At 36.7% G+C, this 26,645-nt stretch overlaps 1 protein-coding gene across 1 annotated transcript in view; it reads right to left on the reverse strand.

The window, feature by feature from the left end:
• UBN2 (ubinuclein 2) overlaps positions 1-26,645 on the reverse strand; it is a 51,380-nt gene that overhangs the window by 12,958 nt on the left and 11,777 nt on the right. The window contains exons 4-14 of the mRNA XM_056481867.1: positions 19,413-19,550; positions 18,117-18,229; positions 16,616-17,114; positions 13,069-13,139; positions 12,263-12,392; positions 10,831-10,949; positions 10,075-10,188; positions 8,779-8,922; positions 5,476-5,526; positions 4,143-4,185; positions 1,956-3,488 (exon numbers count right to left, since the gene is read on the reverse strand). Of these exons, the coding sequence (XP_056337842.1) occupies positions 1,956-3,488; positions 4,143-4,185; positions 5,476-5,526; positions 8,779-8,922; positions 10,075-10,188; positions 10,831-10,949; positions 12,263-12,392; positions 13,069-13,139; positions 16,616-17,114; positions 18,117-18,229; positions 19,413-19,550 (2,955 nt within the window). The remainder of the gene's footprint in view (positions 1-1,955; positions 3,489-4,142; positions 4,186-5,475; positions 5,527-8,778; positions 8,923-10,074; positions 10,189-10,830; positions 10,950-12,262; positions 12,393-13,068; positions 13,140-16,615; positions 17,115-18,116; positions 18,230-19,412; positions 19,551-26,645) is intronic.

Consider the following 26,645-nt stretch of genomic DNA (forward strand, 5'->3'; position numbering starts at 1 on the left):
TCACATTATCAGTCATCTAGTTTCATCTTCAATGTAAACAGACCAGAATACTATAGTGAGCAATGCAGGTACCATTCTCATCTTCTGATAGCATCTCAAATAGGAATTAAATCCCTAAGGTTCTTACAGGAAAGGAAAGTCACTCTCAGTCTAATATGAAGTTTTAAGAGAAGTAACTAAATCCTTAATACATTGTACCTAACAACTAGTCTGGAAGTGATGTCAGTTCAGTAGCCAGCCATTAGACCTTTACAGCTAAATAAGACCTCTGTAATCACAAATCTATTCCCCTTTAGTGTACTTGAACTAGCAGATAATTTAATCTTTCCTTGAATGTACTCCAGTGACTAAGCTTCATAGTGCACATGAGCAACAGACTTATTCCATGATTTTCTTCTTTGATTTCATACTGAAAATCTGAATTGAAAATGGTCCTTCTGAACCATTTTTAGGTTACCAAAGTAATTTCTGATGCGTCAAAAAACCCATGTGAAAGGTCTTAATAATTATTTTAGTGATATCATATGCTGCTCAGTACCTCTAGCTGATTTACCCCTTTTATATACCAACACCCCTTATTTTGCTGTATTATAGTATGGACTCATGTTAACTTGATTATTCACCACACATCCCCCCACTTCAGTGCTCTTCAATAGGACTGTGGCCAAAATGCATTTAATTACTCTCATGTAGTCAGTGTTTCTAACAAAAAAATTACTTGCCTTCAACTACAGGAGGGTTTGAGAATTCATCTCATCATCCAACACAACACTGTTTACTTCCCTTCTCTGTCACCTTTAAGCACTACCATACCCATTTCACATTTTGTTCTACATCACCCATTGCATCCACTAGATTCTGCTGACTTGTACCAGGGAGAAATAACTTTCTTCCCAGTCCAGTCATTGTAGCCCTTTTTATCTCCTCCAGGCACCTTGCAGAGTACTCAAACTGCACTCTGGTTGGTTCTGCTCTTCACCAGAGCCTATGTGGTACCTCAGTGCCTGTACACAAAAGATTATAAAATATTGCCAGAAGTCGAGTATACATCACTCCCATGCAACAGCAATGTGCATTGTTCAGAATAATACAAAATTTTTCATTTGCTGTACACCAAGAATATAATTTATAGCAATACTACTTTTCTTAAGTATTGATGACTTCAGCACAGAGAGCATTAGAGAGAGGAAAACATCAAATCTTCTCAGTAATTAAGCATTCCCAGTAAGAAGACAACAACTTGGGAAAGCAGGTTGACTTTTGAGTAAATAGTAAGTTTATGTGTTTTAGAACAACAGTATTTTCAAAATATTTGTTTTGTTTGATTTGTCTTATCTCCTGGGATAGTGTAAGCTTTCAGTTTCTAGGGTATTTATATATTAATGGGGTGTCTCATTTGTTTTGCCTAGATCCTACAAAATAAAATACAGTCACAAATACAAAAGAGAAGGCCTTGCAAGTGTTAATTACAATTACAAGTCTTGAAGTACACTTAACACAAGCAATTGAACTCCAGTTTTGAGGTTAATTGTGAAGTCTGACAACAAACGTACAAAGATACCTTTTACATGATCCCCATCATTACAAATATGTAAATATGAGAGAATACACAAATCAAATAATGCAAGTAAATACCACATCCCCTGAAAATACGATCACACAAAGCTTACCTTCTCTAGTGCTGTTAAAAGGAAAAAAGTGAATTCTTTTCCACAGTACAGACCAACAAGCAGTTTACAGTGAGGATTTGTTCCACACTGATCCATTTCACATCAGTTGGAAATACACATTCTTTAGTGTGAAATAGTTTCATCAGTATCAGCATTACGCTTAGAAAGGTAAAAATCTCAATCTATGACATGAACAAATCGAGATGAAATATACTAAGAACGTTTACAAAACAATTGTGATAAACATTGATGCAAGGCTCTAATATAACCGCGTTAGATGCGTACCTGCACGCTGGCTGCTACAACTGGAGACCCTGAGGCAGAAGACGGTCTGTGTGGAGTTGACAATTGTTTAGTAGCACCCTGTGTTCCACTTCCTGCTCCCCCAGACAGACTAGTCCTACTAGCTCCACTTGAGTTAAGGTTACTGCCTCTGCTGGCAGGTACATTCATTCCAACTCCACCCGGATTATTTTTACCAACAGTTCCAGAAGGAGAAGAGTTGGGTAATTTTGAAGAAGCCTGAGGGTTTTTTGCAGGCTGAAGGCCTGAGGTGCGATTAGAGGACAGCAAATTCACTGTGGGAGACTGCCTGCTGATATTTACACCACTGCTCTGTTTATGAAGGGGGTTGTTGCTGGAGTGACTACTCTGGGAAACTAGTGCACTTGAACTGGAAGAACTGGGTGTTGTTGCAGGCCTGGGGGATGAGGTGGACTTGGATGAAAATTTAGGTGATGCATTGGGCTTGGGTGTCACAGAGGGTTTAGATGAAGTGGGCTTGGGAGAGGCAGCAGGTTTGGGAGAGGCAGCCATGGAGAAAGGAGGCTTGAAACCCTGGGAAGCAACTTGTGACACCATAGCCTTGGCTAAATAGTTACTAGAGGTAGAGGTGCTGGATGTTGTCCGAGAAACCAGTGGGTGAGACACTTGAGAGCCACTTCCGGATGAGGGATTAGACAAAGGCAGGCGATATACTACGGACTTATCTTGAGCCTTGATGACTGGTGATGAGCAAGAGAGTTTGGGATTATTACTCAATTTCACCACAGGATTGTTCTGTGATTTACTAATAGTTGCTTGTAAGGGAGATACATATTTCTGTTGTACAGCTGAATGCTGGTGCACCTTTGTCACTTGTGATGTTGAGGAAGTACTACCTTGAGCCTCAGCAGATGATACCAAGATATTAGCATCCTTGGTTCTTTGAGAGGAGGTGGAAATAGCTGCTTGAGTCTTAGAGGAAGAAATATGAGAAGAGGAAGAAGCAGCTTGGATCTGACTAGACCTCTGTAGTCCTTGTTGAAGTAGTTTGGCTGGCAAAGGCTCTAAGGAAACCTTGGGATTCTGAATTGAAGATCCAGCAATAAGGCCTGAAGAGATACCAGTGTGAACTAAGTCCTGGGGTTTCTTTGGTACTGGCCCTGTGTGACCAGCAATAAGACTTGATGAATGGGATGTTTGAGTGGGTTCTACTTTCTTTGAAGTTGCCAGAGGCAACTTACTCATAATGCTTGCTAGTTTCTCTTCCCTCAGCCCAGGGCGAGGTCTGGACGTTGGTGTGTCTATGGTGGATCCAAGGGGTGATCCCTTGGCACCATTATTGATGACTGCCAGAGCATCAGAAACAGAGTCCAGTGAGGGTGGGTGGAAAGAGAGGTCTTCATCCAGTGAGTCATCCAAGCAGATGGTCTCTGGAGCTGCTGTGCAGCTAGAGCTGGCTGGGGTGCACACAGCTGCACTGGAACTCAGTACATTAGCAGAACTTGAATTGACTGAAGACATACAGGTTTTCTGTTCTTTTTTTGGACTGGAGTCCTGAAAATGAAGTGATAGGAAACATCAGGTTTAATACTCTTTCTGAAATCGATTTAGGGTCATCTTTACTGTAATACTTTTATTCAGTAAATTCAGACAAACCAAAGATCTACTATAGAAATATTAAGATACTTAGGATATCTAGGTGCTAGAGCAGCCCTGTGTGCTAATTCAATATTTGGATTTAAAAATCTGCATTGTTGCTCCACATAACTAAAAGTGTCCCATTTACTGAAGAATAGGGTAGCTAATCTGATCACTTAGTAAAACTGCTACTGAATTAAGGTAACACTTGGTCCTGTCAAATGAGGACCTCTATACTATGATATCCTTGCACCCACACTGTTTTCCACTGTTGCCAATTTTAACACAAACTGAAAACACACAAAGCACATATTCAAAAATGTGAAACATCACTGGAATTAGTACCTCTTCATAGTCAACTTTCAAAAAACTAATACAGCTTAAAGTAGCAAAGCTACACAGAAGTATTTTGTACTACATTCTTTGAAGTAATGCAGCACCTAGGCAATAAGCATTGCTTGACAGAAACCTTCTGCAAGAATTTTTCAGGATCAGAAGAAGAAACAGGATGTAGCAAATGGTCGTACTGGACCATTAAATGGGTTTTCAGATATCTTAATAGGCTTTTACCTTCACTTTTGGTTTAGGGGCCAGAATCACCTTCTTCTTTGCCCTAAAAGAGAAGGGATAAATGTGCATCAGAAGACAAAAAAAGGTAAGTAATTTAGTAATTTTCAATTAAAGTGTTACCCTGATTATATCCCAATAATGATGACTACAGGAGTCCAGCTTTAATATTAAAACATCCTTGAAATGAAGGAGGTTAAAACACAGGGGGAAAGAAAAATTGCACACTATCAACTAATTTTCTGGTCACATATCACTATGTAAACTAGTTGCAAAATCAACTGAATTTATGATATAACCTGACATATAGATCAAGATATATCCAGAGAGCTGGTTTTATTTCTCTGATTTAGAGGAACTTCAAAATATCAATTTCAGCCTCTTTATACTGAAGTCTTGTAGAATAGTAATATAATTTCACTTTTTACACTGACAGTTTTGTCCCTGAGGAGGATGCTTCCTATTCTCATTCATTTCAAACCAGATAAAAACGGTTGTTTCTTCCCCCAAGAAGTGGTTTATTGCCTATCAGCTGTTAAAACTTGTATCTAATTTATTTGTTGCAGTAAGTAATTTCCCAAACTGTCAGACTTTCTTCTGCAATGTACACGAACTGCAGTTATGCAAATAAGGACTGCATTAAGGATTATTAGTTATCAGCTTCAATTTAGAGGTTCAGCATTTCACACTTTATTTCTTCAAGGGCAATCAATAGATTTACATCTTGTAGGCAGTTTTCGATCTTTTCCTAAGCAACTAGAAATACACCTGGTTAAAAAAAACCTTTACTGTAGGTGGACCATGACTCAGTTTTGACATAGAAAAATATCCTGTGTTCATCACATTTATCACAAAAATTGCAATTGAGATGTTATTTAAAGTCATAACAATTTCTTTGAATTCTGACTGAATGTGGACAATTCTAACACAGTGTTGTCTGAAAATGAATAAGAAAAAAATCCCACTAAGATACATTGACTTCTGTGATTAGAGATATTTTTGAGGGAAAAAAAAAGCAGGAAGTACTGCAGTCTGAGTTCAGTTTAATATGCTGAATGTCAAAATGTAGGCAGTGTGTAATGCTTTGAGTAAAAGGCATTAATTCAAGAATTAATAACCCTGGAGTTATCTAGTCACTTCACAAGTGAGTTAAAATATAATGCCACGAGAACATTACAGTTATATGCCTAAATTCAAGCATTAAAAAAGATTATAAACATCATAAGTAACTTCAAACAAATCCCAAAATCCCTTTCCTTCTCTAAAACAGGTAGCAGGAAGATAAGAAAAGATGTTATGTCCAACCAAAAGATCAAGGTGTCACTATTATACTCACGGAGCAGAAGTGAGGTGATTGTGAACACTTCGGCTTTCTTTAAAAAGCATCCTAAAAGAGTGGTGAGAAAAGAAACATGAAGTGATTCTACAGCATATGACCACCAAATACCCAAATATCCTCTGGTTTTCAGAACCAGCCTTTGATTATCAAGGGGAGCTAATGATTACTTTGTATTGCTGACATAGTATACATCTTGGCATCCATAAACAGAAGAATCGAAAAAAATCTGCAATAATTTGCATTTATGCTCAAAATACCTCAGTAAACGGCCAAGCAAAAATCAACATGAGAGAATATTACTTCCTTCAACTGGACAGAAGAAATACATTTTGAATGGTCTCTCCTCAAAGACTAATGAAATATTTCAAATAGAAAATAAAAGATTATTGTAAACTCTTCACATTCCATGTCCAACACACTGATCATAGGCTTGGGTTTGTGGTTTTTCATCTCTTGGGCATTTTCTTAAAGCACAGAAGATAAGTCAGAACACAGTAGCCAAGCTTGGTTCTAGTTTTCTTCAGTACTTTTAGGACTGAAAAAACTTTAGTAGAAGCTTTTGAAAGTTTAGTGAAAGAAAAGCTTTAGGCTATTGTATACAATTTCTCTGACTTCAGTTACACTGGATTTACATATCACTACAGAGTCAAGGAATGGCAAGAGCCAGTATGACAAATCTCAACACTTCACATGGTTTTATTCAATGTTTTCAGCTCCTGAGTAGCCAAGTGGAAAGCGAAAATGATTGCTGACCTGTATGTATCCTACAGCTATGCAGCTATGAATAGACAATGAAAATTTAGTCCCCTTGTTTCCAGATAAGCAAACTAGGACACGCATCATTTTCTTACAGCACTGCCATCACATTGATACTGACCACATCAAGAACAGCTGTCCAAACAAGAGCTTTTCACCACTGATAATACAACCTGCAGAACTGCCATAATGACAAAAGATCCGAGTATCCAAAAATCTCATGTCATCTGGTAAGAAAACACTGACATCTCTCACCACAGTTCAGTGCCTTAGTTCTCAGATTCTATTTTCATCTCCATTTTCACATTTTCTTCACCATACTAACCTCCAAATCTGTGTTGCATTGTTCTGTCAGAGACTACTGAATGCCTATGAAGAACATCATGGAGCAGAACCAACATTCCTTGTTACATGCTAAATATGCCACCTCCCGACCTATACAGCTCCTCCAGAATATTTCCCTCCCCATCTCCTCCTTGGTGCTTTATCCATGCCTTAATATTTTCAGTTTGGAAATGAAAATTCAAAATTAATCACAGGCCCCAGTAATTTGTAGCATCATCCTTCAAGGTTAAAGATAATTTTAAGTACTATAAAATGACAGAAATCAGACATGGTACAAAGAAACAGAGCGGTATATGAGGTTCCTTCCAACCTAAACAATCCTTTGATTCTGTAATTTCCAGTTATGATCAATACTCTACCTCTTGATTCCTTACAAAGCTATGAGAAACATTAAATACAATTAACTTGGAAAGTGCATGAAATTTTTCATCTTAGCTGAACCCACAAAGCTCTGGTACCATAGACCTATTCTGAGTAGTAAGAGTTCCTTAAAAATACATGGTCAGTAGATCTGTTTTAGCATTAAATACCCTTTTTTTTTTCAAATTATTGTATCTCCTTTTCACTTGAGGCCACATATGAAAATGAAAATTAAGACTTCAGCATAATCACTAACCTAATATCCCAAAAAAATGAGCATTCAGAATACAAATTATATACTGTATTAGGAATTATCACTTCCAGATTCCAGGAAATGCTTTCTTTTCCTCTTCCCATGCATAACTGTATGCCAACAAATTACAATTCATCACTTCCTTAACAGAAGGCAGCAAAGTGCCTCCCAGTAGATACAGGACAGTTTGTAAATCATTATGGTACTAACACCACCCATTTAGTAAATGAAGTCTTGCTGGTCAACTGGAAGTCATGATCTGTCACCTGTTGGGGTTTGTTTGGTCTGTTAATGGTTCTGGGGAGCATTTTGGCTTTTTGTTTAGTTTTTGTCTTTTGTTGTTGAAGCCAATTGTATGGATAGTTTAAAAGCTCACGGAAATTTTCAACAGACTTATATAACAGACAGGAGAGAACCATATGTTTTATGGCTTTCCAACACAAAGTTTTAATATGCTTCCCTTCTATCTATTGAATCACCTCACTATCTCTTGAGTATTTCTCCACTATCATCAGTGATCTTCCTATCTTGCATTCTTATACTAAACTGGGATTCTGTCTCATCTAATTCAATAAAATCTTCATAACAGATAACATCTCCCTCATTAGCACAAAAAATTAAATCACTGAACAAAAAAAAAATTAGCTGGATGTCAGGAAGTGTAAAACTTCATTTGCTCCTTCTGCTACTATTTAATCAGCTATTTCTACACTAACTGTTTAAGAAATATCTCAGTACAGTTATTTTTACAGCTTGTTACAGATTTGACTAAACTAAAATCAAGGTATTCTTGAGCAATATGATTACTTGTATCATTTAGCTTTTACAATCAGGTTGAGGTTTGATGAAATTATCTTTTGCAGTGGGTGCTACAGAAAGAAAGAACTCAGGCCAAATCATACTTGCTTCTCTTTCACTCCAGACTGTTAGAAATCTCTGCCAAACCAGTATTTCACAACAGTTTACTATTGCTCCCATTTTATTTCTCCCTCTCTTTTGTGTGGCTGTTTCTTCTTACATCCATAAGAAGCAAGTAGAAAAACTGGTGTATTTTTAACTGCTGTAAAACAGAGCATCTCAGCTGCAAACAAGAAATAAAGAGCAAAAACCTTAAGACTGTTGAGAATACTGCTGTCAAAATTCTAGATTATAATTTTGAAGCCTGTGTGAGCAGTCTGATAATGCAATGTTCCAACATACAGACAAAACTGATGTCTAGATCATTATCACTTCCTGTATCACATAAAGAACTTTCCAAGCTGTTATCCTCCCACCTCATACTTCTCAAATGAAGCATCATGCTCATGCTGTGTTAGAAGTGTTGGTAAATTCAGTCTCTAAGAGATGACAAAAGCAAATAGCTCTCCAAGGAAAACAATGGGCTTTTTCACTCTCAGGCTTACAAACAAGACAAAATTCATTTTAGAAAAACATTTGTTATTCTAAAATATTCCAGCTTCACAAACATACTCTTAAGTTCCAAAGCATATCAAGAGTACATGGTTGAGTCAAATCTAAGACAATAAATAGGAACCAAAGAAATTGTTAACACCAAAATGAATAGATACATAAAGCAGGTATCTTACCTTGCCTGCATCCAGCCTTTAGGCCAAAGTGGTTTCACTTCTGTTTCCATAAAGGTTTTGAGGTAATCTTCAGCAGACTGACTTCTATTTGGCTCTAGCTCGTAACATCCCAGCTTGATCTTGACAAGATTACACAACAGAGACCTGCAAAAAGAAACAAAATAAATACATTGAAAGACATAGTCCTTTCAAAAGCTCAGCAGAAAAAGGCTAAGAAATTGAAGCTGCTTTCCATTGATAGTTGTAGGAAGTGCTCAGTTCCAACTGTTTTTTGGAAGTTTGTATTGCACAAAGTACTGCTACTACAAACTGATATAGTCTACCATTGTCACCTCTTTATTTCCAACACATGCTATTGCTCTTATTTTCATCCTACCAAAATTCTGTAATTTGTTTTACATTTTCTTTGTAGTTCTCTCATAGCTGGAACATGTCCTCTCACCTTCCTCACAGTGACCTCTCATTTGTCGGAAAAGAAGTAAAATCCATTCTACACTGAATACTTAAACTGGCAGGGATTTTGTCTTTTGTTCTTGAACATATAAAAGTGCACAGTTCAGTAACATCAGCCTTTCAGAACCTCTTGAATGAAAAAAAAAGGAACAGACTTAAATACCTCTCCCCTCCAGGTCAGTCCAAGCTGTATTGCTTGTACATATTTCATTAAGCTTGCTTCCCTCTTGTTTTCACGTACTAAAAAGACTCATTGAGAGGAAACCACCAGCCTCTTTTAGTAATATATACATACACACACACGTTTGTACTAAAATTATTTTAGATCTTGCATGAGAAATTACTAATTTAGAAAGATCTGCTTGCTTAAAAAGTCTAGATTGTTTAAATAATAGTTGTCTTGGTTTTCAGCAAAATCTATTCTAGGAAACCAAACTCTAGTAGCTCATAAGTTCAGATAAGAATCAGTGCTACTCTTGAGAGATAAAGAATTTGTGTTCAGAGGAAACAGACGGGGTTAAGATTAATGCATTATTCTAGTTGTTGGATAGGGAGGTTTGCCTCTTTCGTGGCAAATTCTCACATGTTTGGATAAAGCAGAAAAACAAGCAGTGAAACATGAGAGGATTGGACACAGGATGATTTTCCTCTTGACTTAAAAAAGGTGTTTCACCTTTACAGAATTCCAGTTTACCTATTTAACACCAACACTCTTCCAAATTTCTCCAAGATATAATTCTAGGAATAATTATTTATTCAATAGTATCATATAATAATATCCTCTTGGAGATCCCTTTATAAAGTCAGTGAAAATTCTGGGAGGAAAAGGTAGTTTTGTCTTACCTCACTGTGTCATCCCAGTGAAATTTCTTTCTAGGTCCAACAACCCTCTTTCCAGGTTTCTCATCATCATCCTCCTCTGATCCATTTTTCTCTCGTTCATCTTCTGCTTGCAACCTACAGTTGGAATAATTATTTTCTTTAGAGCTATACTACACAAAATATTTAATTGAAAAAGGAGTGTCATTCTAGGTGTTAGGGGAAAAAATAACCCATAGAGGAGCTGTTTTCAGATTTTTGCTATACTTCTTTATAGAATCAAGAGTTTAATCTCCCTCTCCCCACTGCTTTATGGTTCTCAGACAAATGCAAAGGACACACTGTACAGATGCTTTCACTGATGCCCCTATAAGCTTCAAGCAGTGCCTCTACTGGGAAGTAGCAGGATACTTATCAAACTATTAATACCTCTCTGAGTCTAAAATTAGCTAACTATGATTGAAACAATTACAATGAACAAGGACAAAAATATATCAATAACCTCAACACACCATCCTCCTCCATTAATCTACCATTTTAGGAATCAACCAGTAATCCTTCAGATAGGTCTTGATAGAAAAAATTATCTCACTCGGTTAATGGAATTTCTCTCTGGTGTCAGACAATAACACTTACACAAAATTAAGTATTTTGTACAATTCAAAAAAAGACATCCTTAAACTGGAGCTGAGTGATTTTCTGAGCTAAGGAAGTAAACAAAATGGATACAAACTTCCAGCTGGGTTCTAAATGGCATGAACAGTCTCTAGAATAACCTACTTGGCATTCTTGGCTTGATTGCGGGCCTGACAGTCCTCTTGATACTTGCATAACTGTTCAGGCATGACATTACTGACAGCCAGTTTCAGCTTCTGCAATGGTTCTCTCAAGCAGTCATCCTGTGAAAAGAGCAGCACCAAAACAATCCTATTAGATGTAAAATAAAGAACCTTTCAGACAGTTTCATGAAAATTTCTGGATCACTCCCAAGGTAACATTCCCAGTACTATTTATGGACTGCAACAGACATATTCTACATGGCACTTGAATCCTGTTAGGTGCAACAGCATTATATAAATGCACGTCTCACATAAGTCCTGAGACCAGAAACAAAAAAAAGACAGTCACAAATAAATGTGTCATGAATATACCAAAACATTATGGCACATTCTCTCTAAATAATGCTTTTAAATTAAAATAGGAAAGGGAAAAAAACTTAAGGGGGAAAAAGTGCAATAAATTGACAAATCAATATCTTAACAATTGCAAATAAATATTGTATTAATCAGGTCTCCAAAAACTGTGGTATAAAAGCATCCTAGGTAATGAACAAAATATTAATATGTATCATATTATCCATGTACTAGATTGTTATTACATGCAATTTATGTACCTGGAAGATAAGGACTATGTATTTAGAATTGTCTCCAAATATTAAGAACTTTAAACATTAAGCTAATATACTATACACTTTGCTACATGCTTTAAATTCATTTTCTTCGGACACACATCTTCTGACTCTACATTATTGAGAGGAACTAGAATATTCTTTTATGTCTGTCTGCTTAGCAATAGCACCTGAATATGCTTGCTTTACAAGCAAGTACAGAGATCTCTGTATTCATCTTCAGATCCTCTGCAAGATTTAATACTGAATTTTATCTAAAGAATCTGGTCAAGGTACTTCAGATCACAGGTAACTTTTTCTATTCAACAGGAAAATAATCTTCAAAAGAAAAGCAATTGAAAATGGCATAAAAAGTATTTGTAAGACCTAGTTACAAAGGGGAATTTGAACAAATAATACAGGCCGAGTCATCCATTACCCATGTAGCCTTCCTATTTTCTTGACATAAGAGTGAACACAAAAGAACAGTTTTTTAGTCTATCATAACAATTATTACTGTGGCTTTCTAATTCTGCTGCTTTGTGACCTCAGTAATACTTAGTGATGAGAGCAGAAACACTCCTTAGCAGCCTGTACCCAGTTTTTAAGATGAAAGCACTTCATTCTCAAATAAAGACTCTGAAGTACTTAAAATATTTGTTCCTAACGCAGTCGCAATATCAGGTATAAAGAAAGAAGCCTTTAAACTTATCTAGCAACTGATTCAAAATATTTTGCTAGATTTGCTCTACTCAGCTGCATTCAGTCCTCCTCACTGTCACACAACTGACTCCTGGTGGAGGGAGCTCCTCTCCCCGTGATTACCTGGACATTGAGGTGTAACTTCTTGAGGCGCTTGATCAGCGTGTCCTTATTGCAGGGCACGAAAGCCTCCAGGTGTGAGTACACCCCATTGCGGATGGCAGGATTCACATCCTGTAACTGCAGCTCAATACTGACAAGCAAACAGGAGACGCTCAGTCAGACACACACTCCAAGGTAAACAAGACATCTGAACAAAAACCTAAGGAAACTTTGGAAGCATAGCATATTCTAACTAGGCATACTAAAAATAGCAGCTTGGGATAATTGTCAGATAAGCTTTTTAATAAAAGGAAATGGCAAGAAACCATTCATGTATGTACTTGTTCAGCAACGTTGGACACTCACTCAAATTTAGTTTACACCCCCCACTGTGAATCAAAATTCACATAATTTGACCGTTAGAGTCTTCTAGAGATTACTTTTGTTTCTTAGAACATGAACACAACTTTCTCTATTAAGCCCTTAAAGATTACAGAGATAAAAGTCTGGTGTTGGCCTTCATGAAAGCTGAAGGTGCTTCGAGTTACAAAAGTGGGAGGCTGGAGTAAATAACAGCAATTTTGCTGAATTTTACACAAAGTCAAGGACCAGGGCACTACAAAACATTTGACACTGGATAAAGACAGACAGGCACGACTAGAATTGTATGCATATATAAATCTCTTTAGCTAATAACTAGCTTAGACTGATCTACCTTCATTGACTTTTAAGGGCCTTGTTGGAACAACCTCAATAATACTTCCTCTTCTGTACTTTTCCTTTCACCCCCTTTCCAAAAAGGGAAGGTTCTACAGATAAGCACTTACTCCAGAAGAATATTATTCATGTCCTGTGTGAAAAACTTCTTCCTGCCTTCTTCATCAAACATCTTGGCAGCCTGGAAATACAATTAAAAAAAGCATCAAAGTTCATAGATTATTTTGAACCAACAATCTTTGTATCTGTACTTTTAGAGCCACATCATATTCTTATTTCCCAGATAACATTACTTGGAAAAGAATAAAGAAAATCAAACTATTCTGAGCTGTTATAAAAAAACTGAGGATTGTTATGGTTATACTCAAATATACACACCTTGCTCTAGGGCAGACAATCATTCTGTTTAGGATCTGTCTGGATCACTGATGTTAACACATTCATCTTTTGAATAACCATTAAGAAAATGGTAGATGCTTTATCACCTTACCACCACCAACATTTTACTATCTCTGTTTTAAAAAGAGAAGCATTGTTTGACAGGTCAAGAAGGCAAGAGCATTTCTACTAACACATTTCTACTCCATCTTTTTCTACCTGTTATGTGCCTTGTCCAGTTACAACTTCTCAGCTTTTTTAGAGTTGCATCTCTCCAATCTTCACTGCAATTTCTACAATGGGATTATGTATGCTAAAGGAATACCTCATCCCTCTTTTCTACTGCTGTCCAGCATTCTTGCCATCTTTAGACTGTATCTTTAGTATTTTTGTCTGGTCTCTTTCTGAGACTGGTTGCAGGGGGGAAGACAGCCTTATTTATATAAGTATTTCCTTTTATTAGAAGTTTTTACTGATCTCACAGGAATCCCTTTATCTCTGTTCTTATCACCTAGATCCTTTCCTTTTTTTCCAAGCTTATAGGACAAAGCCAATTCCCTGTACCATTCTACAAAAAAAAAAAAAAAAAAAAAAAAAAAAAAAGTAAGAATCTTTCTCTAGTGTACATCTACACTGCAGAATTTTAGAAGTCAAGAAAAGAGCCCCACTTTGAGAGGCCTATTGTCATCTTACATATTGGCATTGGGACCCGACAGCAATATCTAGAGGAGCTAGAAAATTGTATCCATGCAGAAAAGTAGGCAAGTGTGGTGTCACTGTAGTGACAAACAGAGGAAGTCAACATGCTGAGGCTGAATACTCAAAGAATTAAGAATCTTTAACTAGGTCTTAAAAAACTCCATAGAATAGTGACTTGCAACAACATAGCTGAAAACTACAAATAAGTGCAAGTGTTAACATGATCAAATTAATTTATTACTATTAAATACTTACTGTTCTTGCTCTTTGTAAAGAAAAACTTCATGACATTGAAATTGAATTTAAAGAAAAAAATCTAAAAATTGTGAATTCTACACTGCACAGGAAAACAGCATGACACTCTGTCAAAGCTGTAAGGTAGATCATTGTCTGAATGCTTTATTGCTTCAGTCATGAACACTGATACTGGAGTTTAAGTTCCTGCAAGGACTGCATTCTCCACTTATTGTTTTCTACCATAAATTCAGCTGCTGAGCAGATGGTACTATCTGCTTAAGAATACTGAAGCATTTTTCCTGCTAAAAAAATTAGAAAGGTTATAGATGCTTGCAAACGATAGGGTATTAAAAAGACAAGTCAGAAAGTCTTAAATCCAGTACCCTCATGCCTAACTAACACAAGGATTAGAATCATCATCTGGTTTATATAAAGAAGGAAAAAGTTTCGACATTTTGGCCCCAGGTAGACCTGGAAAGGCAATTCCAACATTATACTATTACATCAGACAGCACTGATGGCTTTTAAAGAGACCAACACTGGTGGATTCAAAAACTTCATTACTATTGCTAACTATGGTTGGGTTTTATTTCCAGAGTGATTATCTTGACAGTGACCTTCTAAACAGAAAAAAACCCTTTTATTTACTTTCCTCCTTGTGTACAATATTGCTTTGTCATGGTAATTCAGAATAACCACTGAAGGAACTAGAACACATTAATCTACTAAAGGAAGTTGTTATTGCCTTTAGTCAATGGCTTTCTAATATTTTTTTAATCTTGATATATTATCCTCCAGCCATGGAACATAGGCTTCTTCCTACAGCTTTATTAATTTTTCTTGGTGCTAGAGAGCTCTAAAGCTGTGAGAGTATGCTAAATATTTGACAATACTCTTATTTTTAGTGCTTTTTAGAAGAAATCTGTTTGCAATTTACAGTAGGTATGGAAGTTGCAGTCTTTAAGTCAACATACAGATTAGTTGCTCCCCAAGTAAAAACTTAAACTTGCTCTGCTCAGCCAGGAAGCTTTCAGAAGACACTGTCAAAAATGGAAGACAAAAGAGTTCCCAGCTAGTCTAGTGGAAAGCAAACCTGCCTGCAGCAGGGGAATTGGAGTGGATGATCTTAACGTGCCTTTCCAACCCAAACCATTTTGTGATTCTATGAAGAGTCATGTTTTCCAAGACCCACTGAATCAAAGATGCCTCCCAACTGGTTTGAGATTCTTATACAGAGAAGCAACATGAATTCACTTCAGATAGGTCACTAACACTTCCTGACTTTTGGCCTAATCCAATTCTGCACTTTTGCTAGAAGCTTATTGATGATTCACAGCAAAATTAACCTGCATACTGAAAGGGAGATAGAAGCTCCTTCACTTTAGTAAATATTAATTCATTGGCCGTATTTATCTTAGTATGTTTAAAAATAAGAAAACTAGAAGACATTTCTATACAGGAAAGAGCAAAGAAAACTGTACAATTGTTTTAATTATTTTCTTTTTGTCCAAAAAAGGTAGTAACTTGAATTGCTTTTTCAAAACTTACTACGAGTAAAGAAAAGCTGCACTTTATTCTAAGTAAGGAAAAGCTACACTTTATTCTAAGTAAGGAAAACCTTTAATATCATAATCTGAACAAGCAACAAATTTATTCTCAACTGAGGATAACATCCACAACTGAAACAAGGAGTATGTAATACCTTAATAACTCTGATCCCTTTCAATAACTCACTGGGATATTTATAACTTGTTAATTTAACATCTTTCATCCCATTTTTGAGAAGTTCAGATTCCATTCTAACCTTCCAGAACAACAAGTTCAGTTTTGTGGTTGATTGGTTTGTTTTTTGTACTTGGGTGGTGGTTTCTGGTTTTGGTGGCTTTTTTCATTTGGGTTTTTTTCCTTTTTTTTAACTGGCAAGTTAAAGCCAAAAAACCAACACATGGATTTATAAGTTGCAGTTATATTTCAGGCTACCTCCTCCAAAATAAGAAAACACCCATTCCATTTTCTCAAGTAATAATTCAAGTTAAAGTAACACTGGTATTTCCATTATGGACAAAAGCCCATAAATAGATGAACATTGCAAGATATTGTATACAGAAGATTTAGAAAACCCTGTTTCCACCATGAAACAAACACTGCTTGAATAACTGACCTGCATCATCTCTGCCCCTTTTCATCTGAGTATAAACACAGTCATTAAGATTGTCATTAACATCAATTCTTCGTTTCTAAAGTTTCAGTCAACAATTCAAGGATGACACTCAAGTCCTAATTGTTCTTCCTCGTTCTCTCAGATTCTTGAATGCAATCCACTACCAGTGAATTCATACTTACTGTTCGAAGGTCTCCAATGCGCTTTTCAAGTAGCACAGGCAGACCTTCTGGGAGGGCAGGCACCTGTTTGGGTGTCATGACCTGAGAGGTGTAGGTTGCCTGAGTGACATTTCCATTCTCTCCTGACAGCTCAGAGACTGGGCTGCCATCAGAAGTGCCATCGAGCAACTTGTCAAAGTCAATGTCTCCCAGCATCTCCAGGGCACTTTCTGTTTCTTGCAGGAGCTCAGGTTCATTTGTGCTACCAAAAATGGAGAGGACAGGATCATTGATCCTAAGATTCAAGTCAGATATATCATTTCCTGCACTGAGAGAAGAGGAAGGAATTTTACTAGGGGTGGAGGTTGCAACAGTCACTGGAGGTTTTGGACTAGGCTCCTTCTTCCTCATGGCTTCCTTCTCCTTTTGAAATTTACGGATCATGGCAGCCAGAGAGAGCGAGTCTTTATACAATTTCTTCTTCTTCTTCTCAGACTTGTGTGAATTTAAGGCCATTACTCTGTAGACGAAAAAAATCTTTCATTAGCATGTGACTTTTGAGGCCTTAGTAACTTTTAATAACAAGACTCAAAGTTTAGTACAATTAAAAAATTATCAGGGGGAAGAAGCAAGTACTTCCTGCTTCCATCTTTAGACCATTTTATCAATTACCATAAACCTTAGGTGGTCATGTAATTACAAGTTCTCCAACTGATTTGTTGCGTTTCATACACATTAAGGCAAAGGTTATTTCATTTTGACTTCTCAAGTTAATTATGGAGAAGTTGGCACAAGTGTTAAAACTCATGGCAGATTTACATTTACAACACTAAAATACTTAAACTTGCCTCTCAAGACTGATGAATGGTGGCAGGTTTCCCGTACAGCAGATATGTTAAAAAATTTTTTTCATTGCTAAGAATGTTTAAATGCAGGCTCAAAATCTGTATTCTACTTAGACTGAGAATTTTCCACCAATTTGTCACCTTGACGAAAATGAGGTCAATAAATTTTCAATATTCAATGTGAATATTCACAGTAAGATAGCTCCCATCCACTCAACAATAGTTTTCTAGAAGTCAATTAAAAATCCCCACCAACTTAATCCTTCTATGCTAGCCTCAGAACTTAGGAAAGCACAAAGTCAGCAAGAAATACGTAGAAGAATAATTAAACTGTATTTACAGCTTTACAGATAGGAAAAAAATTAGTTTTCCTTTACAAGATATAATAGTGGATGTTGGGTAGGACAACAATGCTTTATGCTATTCATAAGACTCAAAATTTATTTTCTATGATTTATCTTTCCTTATTATTCCTTGTTCAAAGTTTCAGGGGACAAAAAAAATAGCCCATAGGACTGAATCATATAAAAACACAAATTCTGAAACAAAATCCATAAGCTATTACAGTTTAAAAGTGCAATATTCAAAAGAGCTGTAATAATCTTGCTATGGCACACAATCTTGAAGTCAAACCTCAAATATAATTCAAGGGCTCCTATAAAGAAAAAGAAACCCACCCCAATTGCTTAGGAACTTTCATTTTCCGAGGTTTCTTCTCTTTCTCTGTCCCTTCATCTTTTCGCTTGCGTTTCTTCATTCCACGATCTTCACTTTCTTTTAACTTTGCTATCTAGAAAAGAGATCAAATAAAGGACAATGATTCTTCCACCCTAAAGGACTTCTCAGCAAGTAACATTCTGTTTTTACATTTTCCAATTCAGAGCCAGGAGAAACACCTCAATGTGTGTAAAGGCAAATGGTATGATGGATTCCTAGCAGCAATTGCAATTACTATCAAGTGTTAATCATGGATTATTTTTAAACAGTTATGAAATTTAGAGTTTTCAGTAAGAGACATATTCTAAGGTATATGCAGACTGCTGCCTGGCCCATATGGCCAATGGCTACCTTGGAAGATGGAATTCGCCCACCTTCCTCTGCTACCACATTTCATTGCTGTCTGTGAAGTTCCACATATGGAACACGTGCTGGTCAATACAGACCAGTCGCCCTCCTCCCTTGCCAATCCTTAGATTACCTGAGGATGAGAGTAGGGGGAAAAGAAAGCCTTCAGATTGTGCAAGCATTAGCCAGCAACAGGCAAAATTCTGGTGTAGTTATCAATACCTTTTTAGTCACAAATCAAAACCATAGCATCATACAGACTTCTAGAAAAGAAGTTAAATGCATCCCAGTGACAGTCAATACAAGAACCTTAAGATTTATAGAGCAGGAAAGAACACCAGGAAGCACTAAATTCTCAAAAATGTCATGGAACTTGTGAATGTCATATTGCAATTATGTTTGCATTGACTAACTTGTGAAAGTTTATAGAACAGCATGCTGTTTGGAAAGACTGTATATATAATTTTAATATAACTATTCTTATCAACTGAGTTTATTTTAACAGGTAGTTTGGTTAAAGTGTTATTCTCAATATTATGAATAGTTTCAAATCAGGGAAACTTTGTGCAACATCATTAAGAGCAGTATTGATGAACCTAAGGTCTCATCTTGTAAAATCAAAATTCTTACAAAATTACAGAATCATCTGTCAGTTCAAGATGGGTGAACATAACTTGTTAGGCTGCATAAAAAAATGCTCAGTTTTACAAGACTGGACAGCCTGTGGACATCCTGAGTTAGTTAGTGAATGCTAGTACATAAGCCACAAACCAGAAAATGCAATAAACAGTACCATGCATCATTCTGCTTTCAGACTCTTTCATCTGAGCCATTCTAAGTGTACTAAATATTTCCAATGTCCACCTAGCTCCTATTTCTGTATAAAAGCCTTAATTAAAATCACTTACTTTAGGTGGCCTATGTTTTTTGTCTTCTGCAAAGTCTTCATCCTCTGATTCAGATGCCTGGCGAAACTGCAATGTACCAGTGTTGATATAAAACCCTCCATATTTGGTTGTCAGGGATGCAGGAACCAATTCATCATACTGAGCAGGAAAAGGAAGATTAACTTATTAGCATTTCTCAATAAACTAAACATGTAGTTCATTCACCAGTCCCTATACATAAAAACATATATACCAATTCATGGCACAGTTTGCTAGAATAGAAATAGCATAGCAATTCTATAGAAAATTTACTGGATGAGGCAGTGAATAGTAATATCACAGAGTATCCTTTCCACTTTCAAAGCAATGCCCCTTTTTTTTTTCTCCACCAAAAGGCAAGATTACAGCATTAAAAGTACTGCTTTCTGCAGGTAACTCACCATAGTGTCCTGCTCAAAACACTATTTCTTTTAAAAAGTTCTCTGAAATTGTTAAAAATGCTGACCCAGACATGAAAAACTTAACCACAGAATCTGTTAGTTACCTTACTTCCAATTTTAGGTGTTTAATACAACATTGCTTCTTGAACAAGTATCACAATGCAAGGATTTTTTCCATTTGAAGGCAAACATTCTCACTCTGTTCAGACAATTTTAAAACTACAAAATGTTCCAAACTCTATCAATAATTTATTTTGAAAAGTACTTAGTATTTATGAATAAATTTCCAAGTTAGAATCAAAGTTGAATTTCAAAAATAATGAAGTTCAAAGAAGACAATAGAAAAAGTGGTCTATAATTAGTATAGTGGATGACAATATAAATTCTATTACTACATGGAACCACCTCCGTGCCACATAAAATATACTGAAGATAAAAATGGTTTAAGAACTGAAAAGTCTAGGCTACCAAAGACTTTTAGATAGGAAGAAGAGCTACTCAGAAAAGTAAAATGGTAACTGTCTACTCCAACAAGGAAGCTGGAAAAAGAGCCCGAACTGGAGGCCTGCCTGGGGATTTAATCTGAGTAAGTAGTTAGAAACTTCCCTGACTCATCACTTTTTATCTTCCTGGAACAGAGAGCTTTACAAGCAGTACAGAAAGACAAAAAGGGAAAGGAAAAGTGGTGACAGCATTTATGAAGTACTCTAAGATGATACGAAAAGCTAGCGCAAGAAAGTGAGAGAATCTATTAATTGAACAAAATGAAAGTGAAGTGGTTTAATAGTTGACTTGTCATTCATCTAAAAAGACCAGGAAGACCATGCAAAGCAAACTTGAGAGTGGAGGTTGTGTAAGAATTTAATGAGAAAACTCATGCTTTTTCCACAGCTCTCCAAACCAGCTTCATTAGGTGCAAGGAAAATGAAATTAGAGAAAAGAAATTATTATCCACAGTGCTTAATAGACAGAGCAGACATTTCCCATTTGAGCTGACAGAGTGTGAACTGAATTGGCAAGACTGGGGCAGTAAAGGATCAAAACTGAAGGAAAAAGCACAGTCAAAGCTGGGACCATTATCATAATGAGCAAAAACCAACACAGTAAAGACAGAGATGCAGAGCAGTACAGGAAGGCCTGGGTAACACACAAGCAAGGATTAAAGACAGTCCACAAATGAGGACTCATGAATCACAGCAAATTATCTGAATAATCAACACACTATGTGGCACAATTCCACTGGAACAAGGCAACAAGAAAGGCAGACTTCATTCAATATGCAGAGTGAATGTATTCCAAGTAGTCAACAGGCAAGTAAGATCATCAAGATGTGGATGTATAACTAAGCAGTTGAGGTTTCAACAGCTTCTGTTGAGGACTATGAATTTAGTCAGACTTTCAAAAATCTTTCTGACAAAGACCTTTCTAACCCTTGAGTAAGACTACTTTTCTTTACCAAAATCTATTTTTACCCAGTGCATACTGAACAAGGTATAGCTTTTAACTCAGTGTTGTATTTTATAAATAGGAGCCTGCAGACCAGAGTGTAGCTAGTCCACCTACCTTTTAAGCTAAACTATTTTCTAGTGCCCTAACTGAACAGAAAATGAGTATGTTTGTATAAGGTATTAGCAACAGAGATTAGGCTTCATTTTGAAGTGCTTCCAGAATTCCCAGATAAAGGGAACATGGCTCTTGCAAATTCTAAATCTTCTTATGAATTGCTTTCAAGACCTTTTCTTTAAACTATTTTTTTTCTGTGTATGAAATCACACAATTTATCTTATGAACAAAAACAAGTTTAAAGCCCTTTACAGTGTTCTGTTCTTTCTCACACATTTCAAGAGTGAGAATCAAAAAATCCCAGACCTACAAAGAGACAGGACTTGACTGACTCCTGTGAACACAGGTTTGTCCTACGACTAATTATGGAATCATTCTGCAGATAACACAAGACTGATAGACTGTCTGACCATCTAAAAGCAGGTCCACATATACATTATTTTAAACTATTGTCCTTGAGCTACATTACTATGCTTTTAGTGCCATTAATCCAATAAAATGTTTTGGTATGAAAGAATTTAATTTTTTAAAAAATAAGTCTACTGGTTTCAACTTCATCACTATACAAGAACAGTGAATTTTTATGGATTATACCAATTTAGTTCTGAAATCCGGGCCCACAGCAATATCTTATATTAATATTGTCGACTCTTGTGTCCAGGTATTTTGACCACAATCCTCAAATATTCTACTGCAATCCTTCTCCTTATTCACCTCCCTTCCAGACAACAACCCCCAAAAGTACACATGAATTTTTTAAACACTTCTGTACCAAGTCTTGGAAATGAGATTTGGTGCAAGTGTATCAACAAATGTAGCTTGTTATTATTTGTTGTGAAACAGATAATACTTAGCTAAAAGATAAGCAGGAATAATTTTTGTACCTTGATTAGTTTATTTTTGAGGTAGCTCTAACCAGCTTGGGGTGGAGGGAACTGTTTAATTTTAGTCATCAGTAGCCCACTGAATAAAGGTCAAGCTACTGAAACTATGTCAGATACAGTTCCCTCAGTGAAATGGACAAAATATCCACACAGTTCACTACACACTTCAAGATACTTCAAACATTTAGAGTTGATTGACCTCTGTGCTGCTTCAAGATGTAAAGAACTGAAATGCGTTTTTCAGCTCTGCCATCCTTTTAAGGCTAAGTTTTCAAACAAAAACACATCTTTCCAAAACTAAAATAACAGAACTACAAGGAAATCTCAAACAAGGTTAAGGGGAAACAGTGCATTGCTTTGGTAATCCAAGGAGTCATCAAAAAGCAAGCACAAAGAGCTTTCCTGTGATAAAGAACATTTCTCTTCCAAAAAGCACAGGCAAGGTGGTGAGTTGATTTGTTTTTCTTTTAACCCTGGGGAAAAGGACATGGCAGAGCACAACAGAAAAAAGCATAAGAGATTATAAAAGATACAATATTCAGCTCAGGGTAGTCTCATAGGAGAATCCTAGTTTAGCAGCCAGGATATCATAACCTGTCATCCTACCACAGCACCTTGAGAGAAGTATCAATACACATCTATTCTTCTGTTTTGTTCCTATCTCGACCAACACCTTTTATACCTTTCCACAAGCCACCAGTGTTAGGCTATTAGCTTAAGTGACCTTCACTGCAAAGAGATTACATTCTTCTCACCTTGAAAACATTTCAGCCAAAGTTATAAAATGTATGGCCAGTCATGTGACCACTTTTATCTCTACAACTCAATTCTTTCAGAGCTTGAGCTCTGACCTGACCCACAATGAAAATCTAGTTCAGTGTTAAATAATTATGTAATGGATTACTTAATCTCTCCAGGTTTAATATTACAGAACTACTAGAAGATTCTGCAGAAAAAAAAAGTTAGACTAGCTGATCCTAGGCCATGATCTACCCCTCTAGTAGCTCAGATTACTTTGAAAAGTGATTTTGTGCTCTTCAAAAAATTAAATTAGCAAAATACAGGATGTTGTTACACCCATTATTATTTGCTTCTACAAATTTAAAGAGTGCTACTACACAGGCCAGATACAAGCCTTACATGTTTTCAAGAACCTATGCAGGGCTGAATTTTCAGTTTATTCTTACTCTTTCCTAAAGAAGGGTATACCTTTTTGCAGAAGGAGCACAAAAACATTATTATTGCTTTAATAAACATCAGATATGTTCTGCAAATTCAATTACCTTTGTTCCTCTAGCCATTTTGGTTCTTGTATCTGCATAGCTCTTGCATCTGCATCTGTTTGTTTGATACTCCACTTTATACCTTGATGTATTTTGGGGTGAGTAGGATAAAAAACAAAGAATATCTGAGTTGAAGCTTGCCCTTGTACTCACTCAAATGCATAGGTCATGTCAGGGGCCAGCCAGCAGACATCCCCTGAAGACATGAGGGAAGTGTGCACACTTTATTAAAGGTGACACAGTGCACTTGGCTAAGGGAGCACTATTCCCCAAACACACAACTTCCAAGCCTGGGCAAAGTGACAATGAACAAGGAAGACAGTACTAATATAAACACACCAATCCAGAGCCAATGAAACACTTGGCAAGTGAACCTCTTAAATAAAAGAAGCTTTAATGTACCCTCACGTATTCAGTATGGATGAGGTTTGTGACAGGTCTGCAAAGGCAGCCTTTTCCAGATGAAAAATGCCAGAGTGTTCCATTTCTCTCAATACACCATGAAAGTAAGTTTAATAATGGATCCTATGGAGTGCTTTTCTGCAAATTCCACTAATATTTGCATTAGAGCTCGGTTATTTTGTTAGGTTTTTTTAAGAGACAGCAATCTTTTTAAAGCAACAATACTCCCTAGTTAGCATAAAACAAACACTTTAGAGTAGGAAGAATGAGAGAACAGTATCAAGCTGGCCTGAAACTACATCTGGCCCAGAACCTTACAAAAATGGTAAAAATTTCCATTAACATACTGAGCTTCCATTCCCTGAAGAGACACTATTCTTGCTGGGAAGAAGTTTCTCAGATATTCAAGTCTTGTTCAAAATAACCTTACTGATAACCCATCAACTTCAGGTTTTAGGGGCAAGCCAGGGTAGAAGAGAAGAGGGTAATGAATCTATCATACTTTTTTAAGTCTGGAGATTACAGGATGAAGACAAATTTATTCTGGAAATATGCAAAAACTGTGTATTATGACAGAACTTCATTAGAGACCAAGCCCTTAAGTTATAGAAAGTTTTCTAGGGAACCCAGATGGAAAAAGATCAATGCTTTTAACAATGTGTCCATAATTACTAAAACCAACAAAATCTTTGAAAGGTTTTCTTTAAAGATGATCTGAGCTCTTGAGGCAAGATGTAGCTAGAGAAAAATAAGCTCTTCCTTTTAGCTGAAGAATTTGTTTTGGAGAAACTTTCCATGCATGAGAAACCATTGATAGGCTGGTTTTCTCTAGTGACCAGCATAGGACTTTTTAATCAGTGTTTAGAAGGCTACTGTGGAACCATGATTATAACAGACTAGGTCAAATATTTATACAGGGGCCTGGATATCTCAAGAACTGAAGTGCCTGCTTCCCACTGCTCTTGGCATTCATATTTAGTTTCAATTCTTGCCAGTATGGCTACCTGGTATCACTGCTTCAAAAGACACTGCTTATGGATTAGTAAGTCAACAGTTCTTTTTCTACATTCATCTGCCTGGAATGGGGGAAGTCTTTGGTTTGGATATCCAAGCCTTGTTAGCTTCAAGTAAGAGAACATACCATATGTTTTCATTATCACCATGTATTACTTCAAATTCCCTCCCCTGAACTGCATAGCTAAAAGCTCAGAGAGCACTGTGTTCCCTTGCAGTCTCTACCTATATAAAGCTTACATTGCCAGGAAGATATTCAACCAACCAAATCATCAGAGGTCATCACAAGAGCAAGTAATCAGCCTGATCTGGCTGGACATGCACGTGTGTGCAGGAAAAACAGAGTAGGAGAAAAATTCTACAGGCATTCCACTCCACAAAGAATGTAGTTCTGGGCAGCTTACAGAAAACCTATTTTCAACATCAAAGCAGTAGAAACACTGAGGAAGGGCAGCTTTCTATGCAGGTTATGGACATGTTGTATAGGTCCATTAAGATAAGCAAAGATTAGGACTTGCCATCAGGCTAACCCTTATAGAGCAGTTAGAAACAATAGTAAGCTGGTTTTGATTTACTTTTTAAACTGGAATTATCACAATTCACTGACTACAGTCAAAATGCTCAACCCAAGAATAGCTGCTCACATAGATTTCCTGCTTGCCTGCAAATGCATTTACCTCAAAATCTGTTTTTAAAAGGAAAAGTATCTCTAAAGCTATGGAATAAATCTGTTTCAGTGCCAAAGAGCTCAGCATTTATCTCAACTGTGACAACAAAAAGACTAAAAGACTAAAAATTCTGAGGAAGTTTTCAATTTTTTTTTTTTTTTTTTTTTTTTGGTCTGGGATAGAGACAAGCTAATCCTGGAGCAATTGAAGAGGCACTCCTATTCACTTTTCAAGTGTTTGTGCCCAGGATATTGTAGTTTTTTATGTGTAAGAAAGAGTGTCTTCTAAGAAGGGCCTGGTTCTGACACATCTCAGGGTAAACAGCAATTTCATTGCTGGCCACACAGACAATGAGCAAGCCAGACAAGTAGATTTTCTTTCTGAACACTTCTCTTGTATCCAAGACAGAATGATAGAATTAGAGGTTTTGTTGAACTTCAACATTCCTACATTACAGGACCCTTAAGCTCTGCAACAGCAGCATGGACTACAGCTGGCACATTATATTTTTTTCTTTTTTATATAAAAATGGGGATAAAAGCAAAACAAAGATGGTCTCTCACTAGTCTGTATTTGTAACATGGACACAAGGAGTAGTGATTTGTTGAGAGCAATCTTTAGAGAATACACGATTCCTCCCTTCCACAGCTAGCACATGATGCAACTATCTGGTCCTCTAACAACTGCCTTTTGTACATTTTGCAAGGACTCTGGCAAGAGACATAAATAAATGCTCCTGCAAATCTACCAGATCTGCTGCTGGTAGCAGCACCAGTGCTGGAAGGAGGCACAGTACACTAATATTTATGCACCAGACTTGTACTTTGACAGAGACTTGTGCTATGAGTACTGCCAGTGGTCCAAATCTTCTGTCAGATCTGTGATAGGTCACAGTAAATGCAGGAAAACTAGAACTTGGGTTAGGCATCACATTTTAAAAGCAAAGGTGATGAACTTAAGCAACAGTGAGAAACCAGATAAACCTATATGCTCAAGAGGT

This window comes from Oenanthe melanoleuca, chromosome 1A (assembly GCF_029582105.1).
Source record: "Oenanthe melanoleuca isolate GR-GAL-2019-014 chromosome 1A, OMel1.0, whole genome shotgun sequence".
NCBI classification, from domain to species: Eukaryota; Metazoa; Chordata; class Aves; order Passeriformes; family Muscicapidae; genus Oenanthe; species Oenanthe melanoleuca.